Raw genomic sequence first — 18,441 nt, 5'->3', positions numbered from 1 at the left:
TGTGAGTGGCTGGGTGTGTGGGACAGCATGGGCAGATGTCTAGAGCAGTGGGCACCTGCGGTGTGTTTTAAACTCACCCCTGAACAAATACAGAATCCGGACAATCTGGTAAAATATCTGAAAAAAGTGTGCTGCCACCCTGGGAACTCCAGAGAGACACAGATCACCACAATGTGCTGGGGTCTGGCCCACGCCTACCGAGCCCTGTTCAACACTGTTCAGTGCCTTAAAGGGGAAAGGGGGGGAAGCGAAGCGGCAGGCGCTGCAACTGGCGCTGCCCCCCCAGCCGGCCCTGCAGCCCCTCCAGCCCAGCAGGCAGTCACAGCCCCCCAGACTGGCACTGCTGCTGCCACAGCTGCAGGGTCTGCCTCGGTTTCCCCGGTGGACACAGCAGCTGCTCCAGCCCCAGCTCCAGCCACAGGCACAGTGACTGAGCCCAATGACCAACCTGTGCAGGTAGCAGTCGCCCCCGTAAAACTAAAGAAAGACGCAAAGAGAGCAGATCGCTCCGGGAGGGATGATGATGAGCCAGGGTCATCACGGGAGATAGAGACAGAGATCATCACCCGGTCCCTGTCCCTGGGCGAGCTGCGAGACATGCGGAAAGATTTCAGCCGCCATCCAGGAGAGCACATTGCCACCTGGCTGCTGCGGTGCTGGGATAATGGGGCCAGCAGCTTGGAATTAGAGGGCAAGGAAGCCAAGCAGCTGGGATCCCTGGCCAGGGATGGGGGCATTGACAAGGCCATTGGGAAAAAGGAACAAATCCTCAGCCTCTGGAGGAGACTTCTGTCAGGCGTGAGGGAGAGGTACCCCTTCAGTGACGATTTTGTATACTATCCTGGCAAGTGGACCAATATGGAAAGGGGTATTCAGTACTTGAGGGAATTAGCTGTGCGGGAGCTGGTTTACTGTGACACAGATGATGAGCAGGTACCCACAGACCCAGATGAACTCCAGTGCTCACAATCCATGTGGAGGAAGTTTGTGCGGAGTGCACCCTCCTCGCATGCCAACTCACTGGCAGTTGTAAACTGGAAAGGTAAAGACGCACCAACAGTGGACGAGGTGGCTGTCAGACTCTGCCAATATGAGGAAAGTCTCTCTTCCTCCCTTGTCTCAGCCGTGGAGAAACTGGTCAAGCGACTAGACAGGAATATGTCCTACTCCCCACCTGTACGGGCCAGTGTCTCAGCTATTAGGGGCAGGCGTTTCTCTGCTCAGGAGAGGGAATACAGAGGCTACACACCCCGGGGCACCCTGTGGTTCTACTTGCGTGACCACGGAGAGGACATGAGGAAGTGGGATGGAAAACCCACCTCAAGACTAGAGGCCCGAGTACGTGAGTTGCGAGGTAAAACAATCACAAAAGGGGACTCTGTTAGGAAAAATGCCGCTCCAGTTTCCAAAAGCCAGCTCTCCAGACCAGGTAGACAGTTTGACCTTGATTCCGATCCTCTAGAGGGGACCTCCAAGTCATTTTTACAGCAGGTGAGCAGCAATTTCTCTGACGAGGATTAGAGGGGCCCTGCCTCCAGCCAGGTGGAGGAAAGGGACAACCGTGTCTATTGGACGGTGTGGATTCGGTGGCCTGGCACGTCAGATCCACAAGAGTATAAAGCTCTAGTGGACACTGGTGCACAGTGTACTTTAATGCCATCAGAGTTCAAAGGGTCAGAGCCCATTTGCATTTCTGGAGTGACAGGGGGGTCCCAAGAGCTGAGTCTACTGGAGGCTGAAGTGAGCCTCACTGGGCAGGACTGGCAGAAGCACCCCATTGTAACTGGCCCCGAGGCTCCGTGCATCCTTGGGATAGACTATCTTAGGAGAGGCTATTTCAAGGACCCAAAGGGGTATCGGTGGGCTTTTGGCATAGCTGCTGTGGAGACGGAAGAAATTAAACAGCTGTCCATTTTGCCTGGTCTCTCGGAGGATCCTTCCGTTGTGGGGTTGCTGAGGGTTGAAGAACAACAGGTACCCATCGCAACCACAACGGTGCACCGGCGACAGTATCGTACCAACCGAGACTCCCTTCTCCCCATTCATCAGCTGATCCGCCAGCTGGAGAGTCAAGGAGTGATCAGTAAAACTCGCTCACCCTTTAATAGTCCCATATGGCCAGTGAGAAAATCTACTGGAGAGTGGAGACTGACAATAGACTACCGTGGCCTGAATGAAGTCACACCACCGCTGAGTGCTGCCGTGCCAGACATGCTAGAACTTCAATATCAGCTGGAGTCAAAGGCAGCCAAGTGGTATGCGACAGTTGACATCGCTAATGCATTCTTCTCCATCCCTTTGGCAGCAGAGTGCAGGCCACAGTTTGCTTTCACCTGGAGGGGCATCCAGTACACCTGGAATCGACTGCCCCAGGGGTGGAAACACAGTCCCACCATTTGCCATGGACTAATCCAGACTGCACTGGGAAAGGGTGAAGCCCCAGAACATCTGCAGTACATCGACGACATCATTATATGGGGCGACACAGCAGAGGAGGTTTTTGAGAAAGGGGAGAAAATAATTCAGATCCTTCTGAAAGCCGGTTTCGCCATTAAGCGAAGTAAAGTCAAGGGACCTGCGCAAGAGATCCAGTTTTTGGGAATAAAGTGGCAGGATGGGTGCCGTCAAATCCCAATGGATGTTATCAACAAAATAGCAGCTATGTCTCCACCCACCAGCAAAAAGGAAGCACAGGCCTTCCTGGGTGTTGTGGGTTTTTGGAGGATGCACATCCCAAATTACAGCCAGATTGTAAGTCCTCTGTACCACGTGACCCGGAAGAAGAATGATTTTGAATGGGGCCCTGAGCAACGACAGGCATTTGAACAGATTAAACGGGAGATAGTTCATGCCGTAGCCCTTGGTCCAGTCCGGTCAGGGCAAGATGTTAAAAACGTGCTCTACACCGCAGCTGGGGAGAATGGCCCAACCTGGAGTCTCTGGCAGAAAGCACCAGGGGAGACTCGAGGTCGACCCCTGGGGTTCTGGAGCCGGGGATACAAAGGATCCGAGGCCCGCTATACTCCCACTGAAAAAGAGATTCTGGCAGCATATGAAGGCGTTCGAGCTGCTTCAGAAGTGGTCGGCACTGAAGCACAGCTCCTCCTAGCTCCACGATTGCCGGTCCTGGGCTGGATGTTCAAAGAGAGGGTCCCCTCTACGCATCATGCCACCGATGCTACGTGGAGTAAGTGGGTCGCGCTGATCACCCAGCGCGCCCGAATGGGAAACCCCAGTCGCCCAGGAATTCTGGAGGTAATAATGGACTGGCCAGAAGGCAAAGATTTTGGAGCATCGCCAGAGGAGGAGGTGACACGTGCTGAAGAGGCCCCACTGTATAACCAGCTGCCAGAAGATAAGAAACAGTATGCCCTGTTCACGGATGGGTCCTGTCGCATTGTGGGGAAGCAGCGGAGGTGGAAGGCTGCTGTATGGAGCCCTACACGACAAGTCGCGGAAACTGCTGAGGGAGAAGGTGAGTCCAGCCAGTTTGCAGAGGTGAAAGCCATCCAGCTGGCTTTAGACATTGCCAGTCGAGAGAAGTGGCCAGTGCTCTATCTTTACACCGACTCTTGGATGGTGGCCAATGCCTTGTGGGGGTGGCTGCAGCAATGGAAGAAGAACAACTGGCAGCGCAGAGGCAAACCTATCTGGGCTGCCCCATTGTGGCAAGATATTGCTGCCCGGCTAGAGCAGTTGGCTGTAAAAGTCCGTCACGTGGACGCCCACGTCCCTAAGAGTCGGGCCACTGAAGAACATCAAAACAACCACCAGGTAGATCAGGCTGCTAAGATTGAAGTGGCTCAGGTGGATCTGGACTGGCAACATAAGGGTGAACTCTTTATAGCTCGGTGGGCCCATGACACCTCGGGCCACCAAGGAAGAGACGCGACATACAGATGGGCTCGTGACCGAGGGGTGGACTTGACCATGGACACTATCGCACAGGTTATCCATGAATGTGAAACATGCGCTGCAATCAAGCAAGCCAAGCGGGTAAAGCCTCAGTGGTATGGAGGACGATGGCTAAAATATAAATACGGGGAGGCTTGGCAGATAGACTACATCACACTGCCACAAACCCGCCAAGGCAAGCGCTATGTGCTCACAATGGTGGAGGCCACCACCGGATGGCTGGAAACCTACCCTGTGCCCCATGCCACTGCCCGGAATACCATCCTGGGCCTGGAAAAACAAGTCCTGTGGCGGCATGGCACTCCCGAAAGAATCGAGTCGGACAACGGGACTCACTTTCGCAACAGCCTCATAGACACCTGGGCCAAAGAACACGGTATTGAGTGGGTGTATCACATCCCCTACCATGCACCAGCCTCTGGAAAGATCGAACGTTACAATGGGCTGCTAAAAACCACTTTGAGGGCAATGGGGGGTGGGACTTTCAAAAATTGGGATACCCATTTAGCAAAGGCCACCTGGTTGGTTAACACCAGAGGGTCCACCAACCGGGCTGGTCCTGCCCAGTCAAAACCTCAGCGCCCAGTAGAAGGGGATAAAGTCCCTGTAGTGCACATGCGGAACATGTTAGGGAAGACAGTTTGGGTCAGTCCTGCCTCGGGCAAAGGCAAGCCCGTCCGCGGGATTGCTTTTGCTCAAGGACCTGGGTGTACCTGGTGGGTAATGCGGAAGGATGGGGAAGTCCGATGTGTACCTCATGGGGATTTAATTTTGGGCGAGAATAGTCCATAAATAAATTGTATAAAGTTAGTTGTTAAATAACCCTGTCACTGTCTGTTATCACTGTTATAATTGTTATATTTTGTACCAGTAGTAGCATAGTAAGAATCGTCCAGATTAAAGAAGGATGGACTTTTTCGATGAAAACCTAGCAGAGCACAGCGATGATGGAACTGGACCTGGTTTTCAACAACTGGCATCCAGCAACCTCATCAAGATCAACATCTCCTGCAGACTGTGGGCACGGGCCGCACCAGATACATCAGCCGTGAGCTCCGGATGCAGCAAGTGACCGCCCATCACCACACATCACCTCTCCTGCCATGGAAGACCATAACGACAGATGGAGCCCGAAGTCATGGATTAAATGAACTCAATGGACACTTTAGAGTGATGATCCATAGACTAAAGGAATGATATCTGGAGACAAGAGAAGTGGTGGTGATCAACTGGACAATGGGGGACCTGGGCATGACGTAGATGGTATGGAATAAGGGGTGGATAATGTCCTGGGTTTGGCCAGAACAGGGTTAATTTTCACTGGAATCCAGGAAGGGGCACAGCCGGGGGGTGGGGGCTGACCCCACCTGGCCAAACAGAGCCCGGTATTCCATACCATGTGACGTCACGCTGGGTTCCGATGGGGGGGGAGCGGCGCGGCGGGAACGCACTCGCGGCTTGGGCGGGCGCAGTGCTGGTCCGGTTTCGGGAGAGCGGCTGTTCGTGGTACGGTTCGTGGTTGTGTTTTCTCCTTAGTTGTATCGTTGTTGTTCCTGTTTTCCCTCTGTTTGCTGTTCTGTTAAACTGCCCTTATCCCGACCCACCAGTTTCTGCCTCTTTCTTTCCATTCTCCTCCGCACGCCGGCGGGGGGAGGGGCGGCCGCGTGGCGCTTTTGTTGCCGGCGGCAGCCGAAACCAAAACAGCATGAAATCTGCACTTGACTTTGTAACAGCATAGAAGAAACACCACATCATAAATGCTTTCAAACGCGCTTTTCAGAAATGAACAAAAATACCACCTGCTTTGCGATAATATGAATACATGCAACAGCTTCCTGGCCTTGTTTCCTCACAATGTCACCTGCAAGTGGTAAAAAGAATGTCTCAATAGCAAAAGCATATCATGCTGGCTCTGTTGCCATTTCTGCTGTTTAAAGGCATCCGTAAATTCACACCACTCCTCTACACCTCTTTACCGGAGTTACCATCAATCGGAACAATCAACTTACCTTTCGCAACCACCGATCAGTTTGATGTTCACTATGCAAACCATTGCTTCCTGAGAGCTGTTGTAAAAACACCCAGACTAGCTTACCGATACATCATCATCCCTAGCTGACTCCCCAGGTGACCATATCAACAAAGTTCAAAAAGTTCAATTTAATTAGCAGTCAGATTTGTATGCATGGAGGTGGAGGCAACATCTGTCTGCTGTTTGTGCCAACATATTTATACAGCTTTTTTGCTGTGCCAGGAGCCTTTGGAGCATATAATGTGGAGTGTGCCAGGATCAGCTTAAGTTTTAAAATGTTGTTTGCATTCAACAGCTGTGTTAAGATCGTTACATTTTTGATAGAGCACATACATGTTTGGAGAGTACTGAAACAAATTATCTACTGCTATGGTTACCATGCAAAAATATACTGATGATCATACTTTATAAGAGTAGAAAGAACACTACAGTATGTGTAAGAGAACAGAAATTAAATTGGTGCTTATACAAAAAAAAAAAAAAAAAAAAAATCTATCTTAGCCTACCAAGCTAGCTTTTCTAGGAAATTTTTAATTTAAAGATGTATTGACTTTTTTTTTTAAAAAAAAGGAAAGGTGTTTACATCTCTCACTTAACCTAAGTTAGGAGAGAATTAAAAATCAGCTTGTTAGCATAAGAAATTGGAAAAGGCTATATTTTCTACAGTGGCATCGTTAGATGTCAGAATGCCATTGAAGAAATATACCAAATACTGATTTTTGATATTTATATTTGAAAGCTGTAGCCAACTTTTATGTGACTTTCTTTTCTTTCCTGCAGCACAGATCAGAAAAAAAGAGAAAAAGGAAAAGTACCTTTCCCCCCTTAAACCACATTCAAACACTGAACATATGCATCAATCCAGGACTTTAGAGCTCTGCCAGCTAGCAGATCCACATGAATCAGCGTCAGACCAGCAGAAGCAAAATTTACTGGAGAAGTCTCTGTCACTATACTGTTCATTTTTTGCTAAACACAGGGATTTTGCTCTGAGTTTCCAGTAGAAGCAGGATTTTGGTTAACATCTTCATTAGCAGTTCAATCACTTTTGGCAGTGAGGGATAAGAAGTTCATTAATCTCTTTCTGAGATTAATGAAAGACTCCAAGCTTCACAATAGTCATGAAAAATATTCATGAAAGGTCCTTTCAGCTTCCTGATGGATGGTGGCAACAGGATGCTTGGACACCAGCACAAAGAAATGTAGCACGATAGTGACAATTTCCAGTAAAAAAAAGCAGCACAAATGAAAGATTTGGTGCTGCTATCAGATACAAGGCACAGTCCATTTCACCTTTACAGGATTCAAGGCGCAACAGTCTGCATTACACTAATCAGAGAGCTCCCCCAAAGGAGTGTATTCTTCCACAGGTTTCGATTTAGCACACAAATGGACAACATTTATTAGCAGAAAGGGATTATTGCAGTACCTTCCAAATAAGGTACCCAGTCACTGAATCTGGTAGATAGTAAAGCACTTTTCATTTGCAAGTACACTGTTATTATGGAATTAATAGCTCCCTCGTAGTGTCTACTACAAAGACATGCAAGATAAATGTTGCAGAATCCTTTTTCTGGTATAGTTTTAAAAATAGATGTACACATTTGAGTGAACTAGCAACTATCTTTCTAGTCCAAGAACATACCAACAAAAGGAAGCAAAAGAAAAAACTCAGCATAGCAAAACTGACACATCACTCTCGAGTAAAAGCCTAACCAGAACTGCTAATATAACACTAAACGAAAAAGGCCTCGAACTGGGAGAAGCTACCCTCCCACCATTTGATCTGTCCTTTTTTTAATTTCCCCAGAAAAAGAGGAGCTTGTACCTAACTTCTAAATAAATAACAAAACAGAATTAAAAGATACTAGGCTCCATGATTTTTCCTTCTAACTGAAAGAACCTGAAAAACACTAGTTTTTGGAGAGTCGCTTGAATCAGAAAGATGACCCAGTAGATTTTGTGAGCAATTCATCAACTTTACTAAATCTTTGAAATTTTGCAAAGACAAAGTGGATGGAAAACTGTTCCTGGAGCGTAGCTGTCAATGATTCACTATTAAATTGGAAAGATGTATAAAGTAGGGCTCTTTTTTGTGTCCGGGATTAATAGTGATTTCAGTAACAAATCAAAAAATTAAGCAACAGAAAAGAATTTCAAGATTTTAATAAATTACAAACTAAAGAACAACAGCATAACTATGACAACTGATATGTTATTTATGTTCCCATTAAAGTGGGAAAGCCTGGATCAGGTGGAGGAAAGGAAAGAACAGCTTGAGTGTCCAGACAGAAAAAATGCGGCTATACAGTGCAGGGAAGGGCAAAAAATACGAGAACAAATATTAAGAGAGTGAGCAGGATGCAATTTGTTAATCAGTCTTTTTTTTGTTTTCATTCTGCCTAATCTTGTCATTTGGAGCACTTAATGCAGTTTCATGTCATGTTCTGTTCCTTTTTCCACTCAAATGGTAATTTCAGTATGCCCTGTGCTGCTTTAGCAGTAACAGTAGTGTTGTAACACTAAGATAAGGATAAAGGGAGAGGTAAAATGTATTACATTACCACCTGTTGCAAAAAAAAAAAATCACAAATTTGCATGCAAAGGATGAGAATAAATTCAGACTATTTTGCATTTTATAAAATTAACAGCTCTTGAAATTTAGACAATGTACACGACATTCAATACACTTTTTGCTGTCTTTTAAGAATCAAATTACATATACATGGTCCATAATGCACTAAATTAAAAATGAAAACAGCATGATTTACATCTTAATGTAGCATTTATACAAGTAATATATTTATTTCATCACATATATACTAAATTATATAGTTTTCCATGAAAGCTATTAACATAATGCAGATTGAATTTCTTGACTTGTGAATCTTTCCTCATATCCTGTTTTGTTCTAGTGTTAGAAATAAATGCTGTTAGAAATAAATCAATTAGAAGTGTTAGAGCAAAGGTCTTCATTTCAAGGACATAATAACATAGGCTAAAAGAAGTAGAAAGTTCATTTTGCAAATGTATGACAATCCTCTAGCCAACAGCAGTGGAAGTACTGAGTTAGGCTGATGTCAGCTTGGTAATAAATAAAAACTCTTGATGAAAAAAAGCAAATCATGGTGGACTGAGTGGCTTTTGTTCAAACACCTGTCCAGTTTTTAATATTTTTACGCACAAGGCTGAACAATGTTACTATGTGTAACTAAAAATGAAGGAGAGAGTGTGCATCTTGACTTCCTGCTATTTATATGTTTGACTGTCTGCTATTTACATAAGAAAAGCAAGACCAACTTGACTGGAAGGTTTACTGCTAGAAGTGATATATCCGTTCTCAAATAAATCTTATAATATCAAAAGGTGTCCCTTCTGATAAGTATTTCCTGCCATGCATGCATAAATGACTAGCCAGTAAACCATAGACAATATGACACGATTTACTTCTGTGGAAAAATTCTGAAAGCTATTCCAAGAAGCTGAAGCCAGTGTCAATGCAACAAACTCTATGGTGATCAAAGTCGTTTATTTATCTCTGAATTATGTATAAAGTTCAACAAAGGAAAACAAGCATGTCAGTGGAAGAGAAGAAATGTGACTAAGTGATGAAAAGCCAAATTGACCTGTAAAGCACAAGTACGAACTGTTAAAAAATATGGTAAGAATAAATGAGTCATAGTTCCCTTTTAAAAACTGACCAAATGACCAAAAGACCTCGTTATGAAATCTTATGCAAATCGCTTACTTCGGTTTTCCACTGCACGTTTTTTTCCCGAGTTGGGAACAACTTTGGTGTTAAGGTTACCCTACATTTCCCATTAACAGTTTACAATGTTATCAGAGTTAAACATATGGCCTTTAATTTGACATGCAGGACAACCACTTTGGAAAGATTTGGGGGGGTGGAATCAGCCAAATGATCTGACCATTTTCCAGAATTAGGCTAGAAAAATATGTTTTCCTCATGATTAAAAATAAGGAAAACAAAGCATAAAAGTAGAATATCTTCCAGAACGTTATACCATTTAGCTTTATTTTCTTTGGGAAGGGGCGGGGGGTGAAGACATCTTGTACTGGGCATATACTTCTTGCTGACATATCAAAAATTCTACCACAAATGAAAATATATAGAAAAAGTATGCAAGTAGCTGGAAAATAAAGTAGTCCCCAAAGCGCAGTTTCCATACTTTCAGTAGGCAGGAGGATTTCTGTAAGGCGAGAGGTCAACTCTCTTTGAGAGTTGAGCTGTCCTGGACTTTTGCAGCTGCCTTGGACTGAGAAGAAAGGGGTTTTGTGCTACAATATTGGAAGCTGTCAGCTCACCAGATACTGCCACTGGACTGAAAGTGAAAATGTCTCTCCCTCCTGTACACTTCACTTGAATGCACAAGAGATTAGAGAGAGACTGACTGTGCAGCTTCATGCTCTATTCAGTATGATCTAACAGCAGGATAGGAAAGGGGCAGTCCTATTTTCCTCTTTGCTACAAATTCTCACCCCTTTCTTTCTACTGGCCTTGGGTCCAAGGCAGAGAGAGAGCTGGACTAGCAAAGCAACCTGACAGATCCAAGCTGGAAAGACCCCAGCTGTCCCGGGTTCAGCTGGGATGGCGATAATGTGCACAAGAAGCCGGGAGGGCTGACCCAAACCAGGCAATCACACAGGACATTCGATATCATGTGACTAAGCTGCTTCTCCTTGGTGTCTCGAGGTTGGCTGGGATAGGGTTAATTAACGTGAAGTATGAACAACCCTTGCTTAGGACATGAGAGATGTACATGTTTATTACAAAGAGGGCAAAAATTGATTGCTCTCCATTGTCACTGTGGGAAAGGCAAGAAGAGAGCTGTATTATTCATGCCAAAGGAAATTTAAACAGGCATTTAGGAAAAACTTCTTTTCTTAAAAACTCTAGCAATGATAAAATGCTGGAAAAGGATACCCAAAGAGCTATTTTCATGAACTAAAGTTATAAAGAACAAATTAGACATCTGCAGAGAATCTATTTTGGATGAAGTGATCCCTTAATGTCTCTTCTGGCATTACATTTTTAAGGATTCCGCTTGATATGTATTTGATATCTTAAATTTGAAAATATTTCTAGCATTCTAAAGGTTTCCTTAACACAGAAAATTCTGCAAAAGAAACTGAGTTCCAAAAGGTTTCTTCTATCATCATCAGTTATTAGTGCCTCAGGAGCCACTTACCTTGTATTTTTCCTGCAGCTACTGAGCCTTTCTAAAAATCACGATGCAATTACGTCTATAGCTAGAATACTATAGAAACAAGACCTCTCTAGTCTCATTCCCCCTAAGGCCATGATCACTGAAAAAATTAACATGGTTATCTATTAAGCACAACATGCCCAGCAAGAATATGCCTCATGTATGATTCTGCTTCACAAAGTGTTCTTGCCACTTAGAAAAAAAAATCAGAGAAGAAACAGGGAAGCTACAGATAGCCTGTAGTAACAACCTTCAATTACTAACAACAAAACACACATTTCATATTAATTGATTTGGACACAATATTCACTGTTATAGATAAAGCTGGGGTACATTGTACCTCATTTAAACACTGAAATGCAGGACTTGCTGTTACATCAGTGGATCCCTCATCTCGGCTATAAACTGTTGGAGCCAGAGCACAGACAGGTTGCTCCTCCTCGATTTCCAATTCTGTGTCACTGGAACTGGAACTTTCTTCACCAGCCTGACTCATTGTTTGAAGTTCTAGGATGTAACAAAAATACCAAAATACAGTTAAATAGATCCAGGGATATATATGACTGTGCAAGATAAATGTGTAGTGCAAAGAACACAACATCAGCATGTGACTCCCACATTCAAACAAGTCACAACGTGAGCAACCTAGGTAGCTCTACAGTTACAATTTCATGAAAGACTTGTAAGAGGCTGCGCTATCACTCTGTCATGAGTATTTTTAATATCCTCTAATAGTTAGCTATATTACCATCACATAAATGTTAGACAACATGCAAAACAATATTTCTTAAAGAACAGGGACTGAATAACAGATTTAGGCTGAAAAAGGCCTCTGGGGTCATCTAGTCCAATCTCCTGCTCAAAGCAAGGCTACCTTCAAAACTGAAGTGAGTTGCTGAGGGCATTGACTAGCTGAGTTTTGAAAACCTGTTAAACTGGGGAGTCCAGCTGTTGCCTTATCAAGGAAACCCCCACGTGGATGGGACTCCTGTAGGTATAACTGCTATGTTCTTTTGTCATTTCTGTAAGACTAATCCAAGAACATGTTCCCCTTCTCTCCCTTCAACATAAGCCCATCCTTCACAGTGTCCCTTGACCTTGCAGGGAGTAATTACATAGAAAAGGAACCCCTTCACAGAACATAGAGGTCTTGAGGACAAGAACTGGTCTAACTTGCGTGAGTAGCATCATTAAAGTTATTCAAGTCTAAGTCATTGCATGGCCGTATTTACAAAACGCCAAACCAAACCCTACAAATAAACACCAAAACCACATAAAATGAGAAAACATGATATAAAATCTGAGATTAGGAGGTAGAAAAATACTGGAAAAAAATAACTCTTCTGAGATCTCCTCATGTCAGAGCTCCTATGTAGTACTAACATTTCAGTTATTGTACCAGGTTACATTTTTAGTATCTGTGTCCTCCACTAAAACAATAAAACCCTGAAAAATATCCAAGCGAACTAATTCAAGAGTAATAATGAAACTCACAGGATTCAAGCTGTGTTTTGATCCCTAGTACAGTGTGGGAATCCCTTTTTTCTTCTCCAAAAGAAGGAGCTTTAAAAGAGGCTAAAATCCAAATTTTATAATCATAAGCTTTATCCTGAAGAAAGTTCTTTTTCAAACTAGGTAACACAGTTTTTTAATAAATACACAAAGAGAGAAATAAAAGAAAGTTGGAACAAGTAGGGTTATTGGAAAAGATAATTTTCCTACATTTCTGTTTGAGAAAATTCCACTTTCATAGAAATCTCTAATACTATTGCATTAGAAGCAGCCAGATCATGTTATTAACTACTTCTAAGCAAGATGAGACCTAATGTCATCAAGTTACTATAACTCCATGTAACTTCACTTTGTGTTTATTATCTCAGTCCAGCACTTGAGAATTATGTTCCCAGGCACTAATTGTCAGAACTGTCTGAGGTGTGTGGTGTGTGAAGATGCCAAGAAGGAAGAGGGAAATGTGAGGTGGAATATAAGGGGATATAACACTTCTGGTACCCTGATAACACAGCAATGTCCATCAGGTCGGTACTTGACATTACATCAAATGCCAATGAACTGCTGCCAAAAACATCTTCTGGCATCACAGTATCTTAAGAGTTTTGTATATTCAAAGAGTTTTACAATATTGACCTTTGGCATGAAGACAGCATGAAACAAGACACAAACATTTCAAAAGAAAGACATGAGAGAATGGGATGACTAAAGAGAGGCAATAAGCACCTTACAGAGGAAAGAGAGGGGAAGAAGGACCTCCAAGGCACACAGAAATCTTGCTGTGACATAGTGAGACAGAAGCCATAGAGTATTTGCAGAGGAAAGCACAACAGAAAGTGGGGACGGAGCATACATGGAGGAACTCAAGAATTCCTTCACAAGATCACTGAAATTGGCCATAGATGAAGTGAATGGACAAATCAGTATCACCATATTTTGGTTCAAAATTTTTGGGAGAAAGATTGTCGACTTCTGCAACTGTTCACCTGACACTAGCAGATCTTTCTAGATTAACTATTCTACAGAATAACCATTATGCAGAGAACATTGTATTCTGCTGCAGGACAAAATCATTATAAAACCTGTATCAGCTGCAAAAAATGCAGAACCCACCTCAAATTAGTCAGTCTTGACATCACTCAGGCTTTCACAAAATACATAGGAGACTTGTCTCTTTTTTAAAAGAGAGCTTTTCATTATAAATCAATGAGAATCAAAATTAAAACTGTAATAAAATGGAGAAGAACTTTTGAGAATATTTCAATAGTATGTAGCAGATTTCTCCAATGAAACGACAAGAGCAATTTTGCATTCCAAAGCCAGAGAGCTGACAGTTAAGAAAAATACAATTTCTTTTTATAATTGTGGTGGGAAAATGAACATAAAAATGTTGTGTTCTGTGTATCCACCTTTTGAAAAGTCATTTGTCTATAAAGGTAGTGAAATTTAAACTGGCAAGTTTATTGCTTTCTTCTGTGCTGTCTGGAATTCCCTCAGGAACATTCTGACTTTTAGAGAGATTTCAGCATCTGTATTTGCTTATGGAAAAAAAAGCAATTTCATGATCTCTCCTGGAAGAGTCAAAACATTGTGAAACAATTGTAAACATCATAGAGGCCAAGAAATCAACTCTGAAACACTGTACATAAATGTGCATACACATTTATAAGCATAGCAATTTTTCATCTATAAAGAACTGCTGAATATTTTAGCATATTCATTTCATGTTTATGGCTGCTGCTGCTGCTTAACTGGCATCTTTAAACATATTGGAAGAATTTAGATAGAGGGAAAAGCACAGTGGAAGAAACTCTAAGCAAAACAATGCCAGAAACTGAGAGCTTCATGGGTGTAGGCATTTTTGTCAACCTTGCATGTGAAACATACAGTTGACGCCAGTCAAAATACACTTCCTCACAGTACAGTAGTACAAAAGAGTCCTCACCAAGACTCCAATTTGCTGGGCAGAGAGAGAACAAAAACAATCTTCAGAATCTGAAAACTTTATAATACTATGTTAAGACACAACTGCAGACAGCTGAGACAGACAAAAACAATTAGACAGCCTTAGTTACGGTGATAAGCCGTCTCCACTCCTTTTTAAGAGGGAAGGGGACAGACCATAACAAAAGATACATACAATTATGGGACGTTAAAATAAGTTTAGCATTCCTCAACTGTCTACTACATAATTAAATTTAAAATTAACCTTATACAAAATTGGATATATAAAGTTCAAAAACCAAAGTGGAAAATTTGTATTTTTGCAGTATCTGATAAAGAGTCTATTTCAAACGGAAATCAAAGTTGGCATGATCTCTAAATTTACAGAATGGTTCAACAAATATGGACATTTTCAAACAGCAGAACTGCAAATAATATCACAGCCTCGATCCAACACACAGAAATTCTGACAAAGTGAATTACAAGCCTGTTTTGGAACCCGGGTCAAATCAGGCTGAGAACCATCTTGTGAAACAGCTTCAGGACAGCAATAATAAAAGTCTGAACTCAGATTCCCAAGACTAACACCAGCGTCTTTACTTCGGTACCTCTCGAGCGAACAGCGATGTTCACACACAAGTCAGCGCAGAATTCAGATAGGTGGTGCTTAGCTGCATTGACTCTTTCCAGTGTGACAGATATAAAAAGTAGTAAACTTTAATTCTGAACATGAAGAGATGCAGTTTCATATATGAAGGGGCATCAGCTAGATAAAGAAGACACAAAATTTATAAAAATCTCTGTTGAGGGAACTACACTTCAAGTGATCAACCTCATTAACATATACTGATGAACGCCTTTAAACTTTAATTTTATTCATGCCAGGGATTAAAATAATTAGAAAAAAAATCTGTTTCAAAAAGGCATCAGTAAGATTTAAATACCGGTCACACAGTCTTACTCTTCAAGCCCAACTTGAACATGCTTTTTTAGTTTTAAGCACAAAGGGGAAAAAATATCATTAAGCACGTTATTTTTCTCTGACACTGTTACAGAATTAAAGGTATGAATTAATTTTTAAAATAATATTAACTATTTACACTGCTATTGCTCGAGGCAAAAACTGTTATACATTGAAGAAAATGTGTTAAAATAATGTCTTTTCAATTATTTAATTAAAACTTTTGTACGAATGTACATTCAAGGCAATTTATAACTGCAGTCTGATAACATCAGGCCAGACTCTGAAGTCGGTGAAGTCAATTAAAACAATGAGCAGTTATCTGTGCAAGTAGTCTGACTAACTCCAGTGGAAATATTTATAGAAGCAGCTAATCACTAGTATTGCACGCAGGTTCACAACTGTGTTTATAGATGGTGCATTACACATTGATACGTGTGCTACTTCCTGATGGCAATAATCAATTTCTTAATATATACCCTCCCTCATTCTTTGTTGCCACAAAATTCTGATCTGTTTCACTTAAAGCTGGGTTAGTTCAATTCATGTAGACTGACACGGAAATGCCCCAACTCACAAGAGGTTTTTTTGTTTAATACAATACAAGTCTAAAGTTTAGCCAAGTTTAAAGAAATAGGTCTAAATTCACATTCAGTTGAGCTGAGGCCATAAACACAGATCTCCTTCCATAGCCAGCTGCAGCCGTGGATGTTACGAATTATTTGCTTCTCTTGCAGAAGGAGATACCTTCCTCCGCAACACTGATCTGCAAGAAGAACACATTTATGACTACTTTCTCAGGCAAAATCAGCTAAGGAAGCCAAATTAATTTCAATGAATGTTATGAGCTTAATTGGCTAATTTTTCTGGAAGTTGCTAGGGAGCACCTTCCCATCTGCCTGCAGGCAGCGAGGACGGCAAGAGGCAGGGGCAGTGCCCACAGCAGAGAGGCAATGAACAGAAGTACCTCAGTTGAACAGCGGGGCATGATACAGGATATTTATCCACATCTTCAAGTTATCTCCTTTTGCACACAAATTTAAAAAAATAAAAATTACTCTCAAAACAAGACAACTGACTTACTGCTTCACACTGAATTAGTTAGAAAAATTATGTAATGTAGTTGGAACATCAGCACGGTGATATCTAGTCAGACCAGAAGCTGATCTAGCTCTGCATACTTCCAGCCAGCCCCAGCCACCTGGGGAGGGACAGAAGAATCCACCAGCCATGGTGCTGCAATGCTTCCCGAACCTATACCCTCTCCCCTTGAACTCATACAAAACTTTCAGTTTCTGCAAAATCCAGAGGAATGGAGATTTTCATCTTACCTCTTTTTTGTTTGTTTTGCATCTGGCTCCTGGATGCCACCTAGTTCTTCTACTGGATGAGTCACTGAATAATCACAGCCTTTCTATGCCACTAGTTTTTTTCTAATGTTGCATCTTCATTTGATGATCCTTTTTCTACGCTGAAGAAGCCAATCTACCTGCTGTCACTGGCATGAAAGCCCTTCTCTACCTTCCACTGTCCTTGTTATCCTTCTCCCAAAACTTTTAAAGTTCTACCATGTCCTCTTCAAGGAGAAGGGAAGAGACGAGAGCTACAGATAATATTAATAACATAGGAGTACTATGGATTTATTTAGCCACACAGTGATCTTCTTTTCATCCCCCAAAATTTTATTTCCTAATGCTTCTTTCCTAAAGTTAAAGCTTACGGTCTTGTAAGCAGCAGACCTCCTGTTTCAACTGGGCAGAGCCTGTGCTTCAGCATGAAGGGATGTGTCTTTTAAACAACAAAGCTATGCCAACATTAAATGATCATTAAAATTAAAATTACATCATGTACAACAGGGCATCATAATATGCACGTAATTCAGAACGGATTGTTTGATTAGACTGTACAGCCTCACAGACAACTACTGTAGGGAAGTGAGAGCACGCCGCATACCTTAACTGCTTAACAATCTCTGTTCTAAGTTCCGTTGGCTTCCCCTTGTTTTCAAGTCTCTGCAATTTGGGATGGAATCACCCTAAGCCACACAGAGACTTTCTCTGCTGGAGTTCTAATTAGACATGGCTAAGATAGGGAGAATTTGAATGGTAAGATTTGCCACTTCCCTTTTCATGTGGTTTGCATGAGGAACTTAATTTCCTTAGAAAATTTCTCGTAGGGCGACAAACAAAAAAATCCCTGAAATCCAAACCATTGTGTGCTTTGGACACTGCCTCTCTCTGCTATCTCTGAGAGAAATGGCTACCATCACTACACACACTCTAAAATGCTGAGGGGAAAACAAACAAAATATGCTTTGCCTATCCACTGAAACCGCAACATGCCTTGAGAACTTAGAAGGCTGACAGAAGTACAAAATACAAAGGAAGTCAAATAGTGTAATACAAATATTTCATAATAGAAACACAAGAGAACTTTTAATAAACTTGTAAAAAGTATCCTGAGTACAAATTTCTTAAGCCTTATGATATGGAGGAACATTGAAAACTAGCTAGCCCTGTGTGTGGTGAACCCTGCCCAAATGCTGGATGGTAACTTGAAAAGAAGTGTTCTTGATCTGGAGGTAGCAGCCTCAACACGAGTGTAACACCAGCAAGAACACTCCTGCAGGGCGGCCCCATTTTCCTGAGCAGGGAAGTCACATTCTTTCATCAGTACAATTACAGCAAGTGGGTGAACTTAATCCTGCCCAGGCAGACCAAGTTTGTACCCTGTGGGTAACTGAAGCTGTCTGATCTTATTCTGTGATTAATTCCAAATATGAAAGTTAGTAAAACTGTATTCCTTCTACAGCCGCTCCTGTATATCCTTTTATATTTTTGTCTAGAGTTTTT

At 42.4% G+C, this 18,441-nt stretch overlaps 1 protein-coding gene across 1 annotated transcript in view; it reads right to left on the bottom strand.

Moving 5' to 3' along the window:
• CCDC146 (coiled-coil domain containing 146) overlaps positions 1-18,441 on the bottom strand; it is an 86,661-nt gene that overhangs the window by 65,374 nt on the left and 2,846 nt on the right. Inside the window, exon 2 of the mRNA XM_075429463.1 lies at positions 11,516-11,682. Coding sequence (XP_075285578.1) covers positions 11,516-11,671 — 156 coding nt within the window. The 5' untranslated portion in view covers positions 11,672-11,682. The remainder of the gene's footprint in view (positions 1-11,515; positions 11,683-18,441) is intronic.

Source organism: Opisthocomus hoazin, chromosome 8, assembly GCF_030867145.1.
Source record: "Opisthocomus hoazin isolate bOpiHoa1 chromosome 8, bOpiHoa1.hap1, whole genome shotgun sequence".
Classification (NCBI taxonomy): Eukaryota; Metazoa; Chordata; class Aves; order Opisthocomiformes; family Opisthocomidae; genus Opisthocomus; species Opisthocomus hoazin.
The sequence above is the reverse complement of the archived record's forward strand: the minus strand, read 5'-3'. Positions and strand labels throughout refer to the sequence as shown.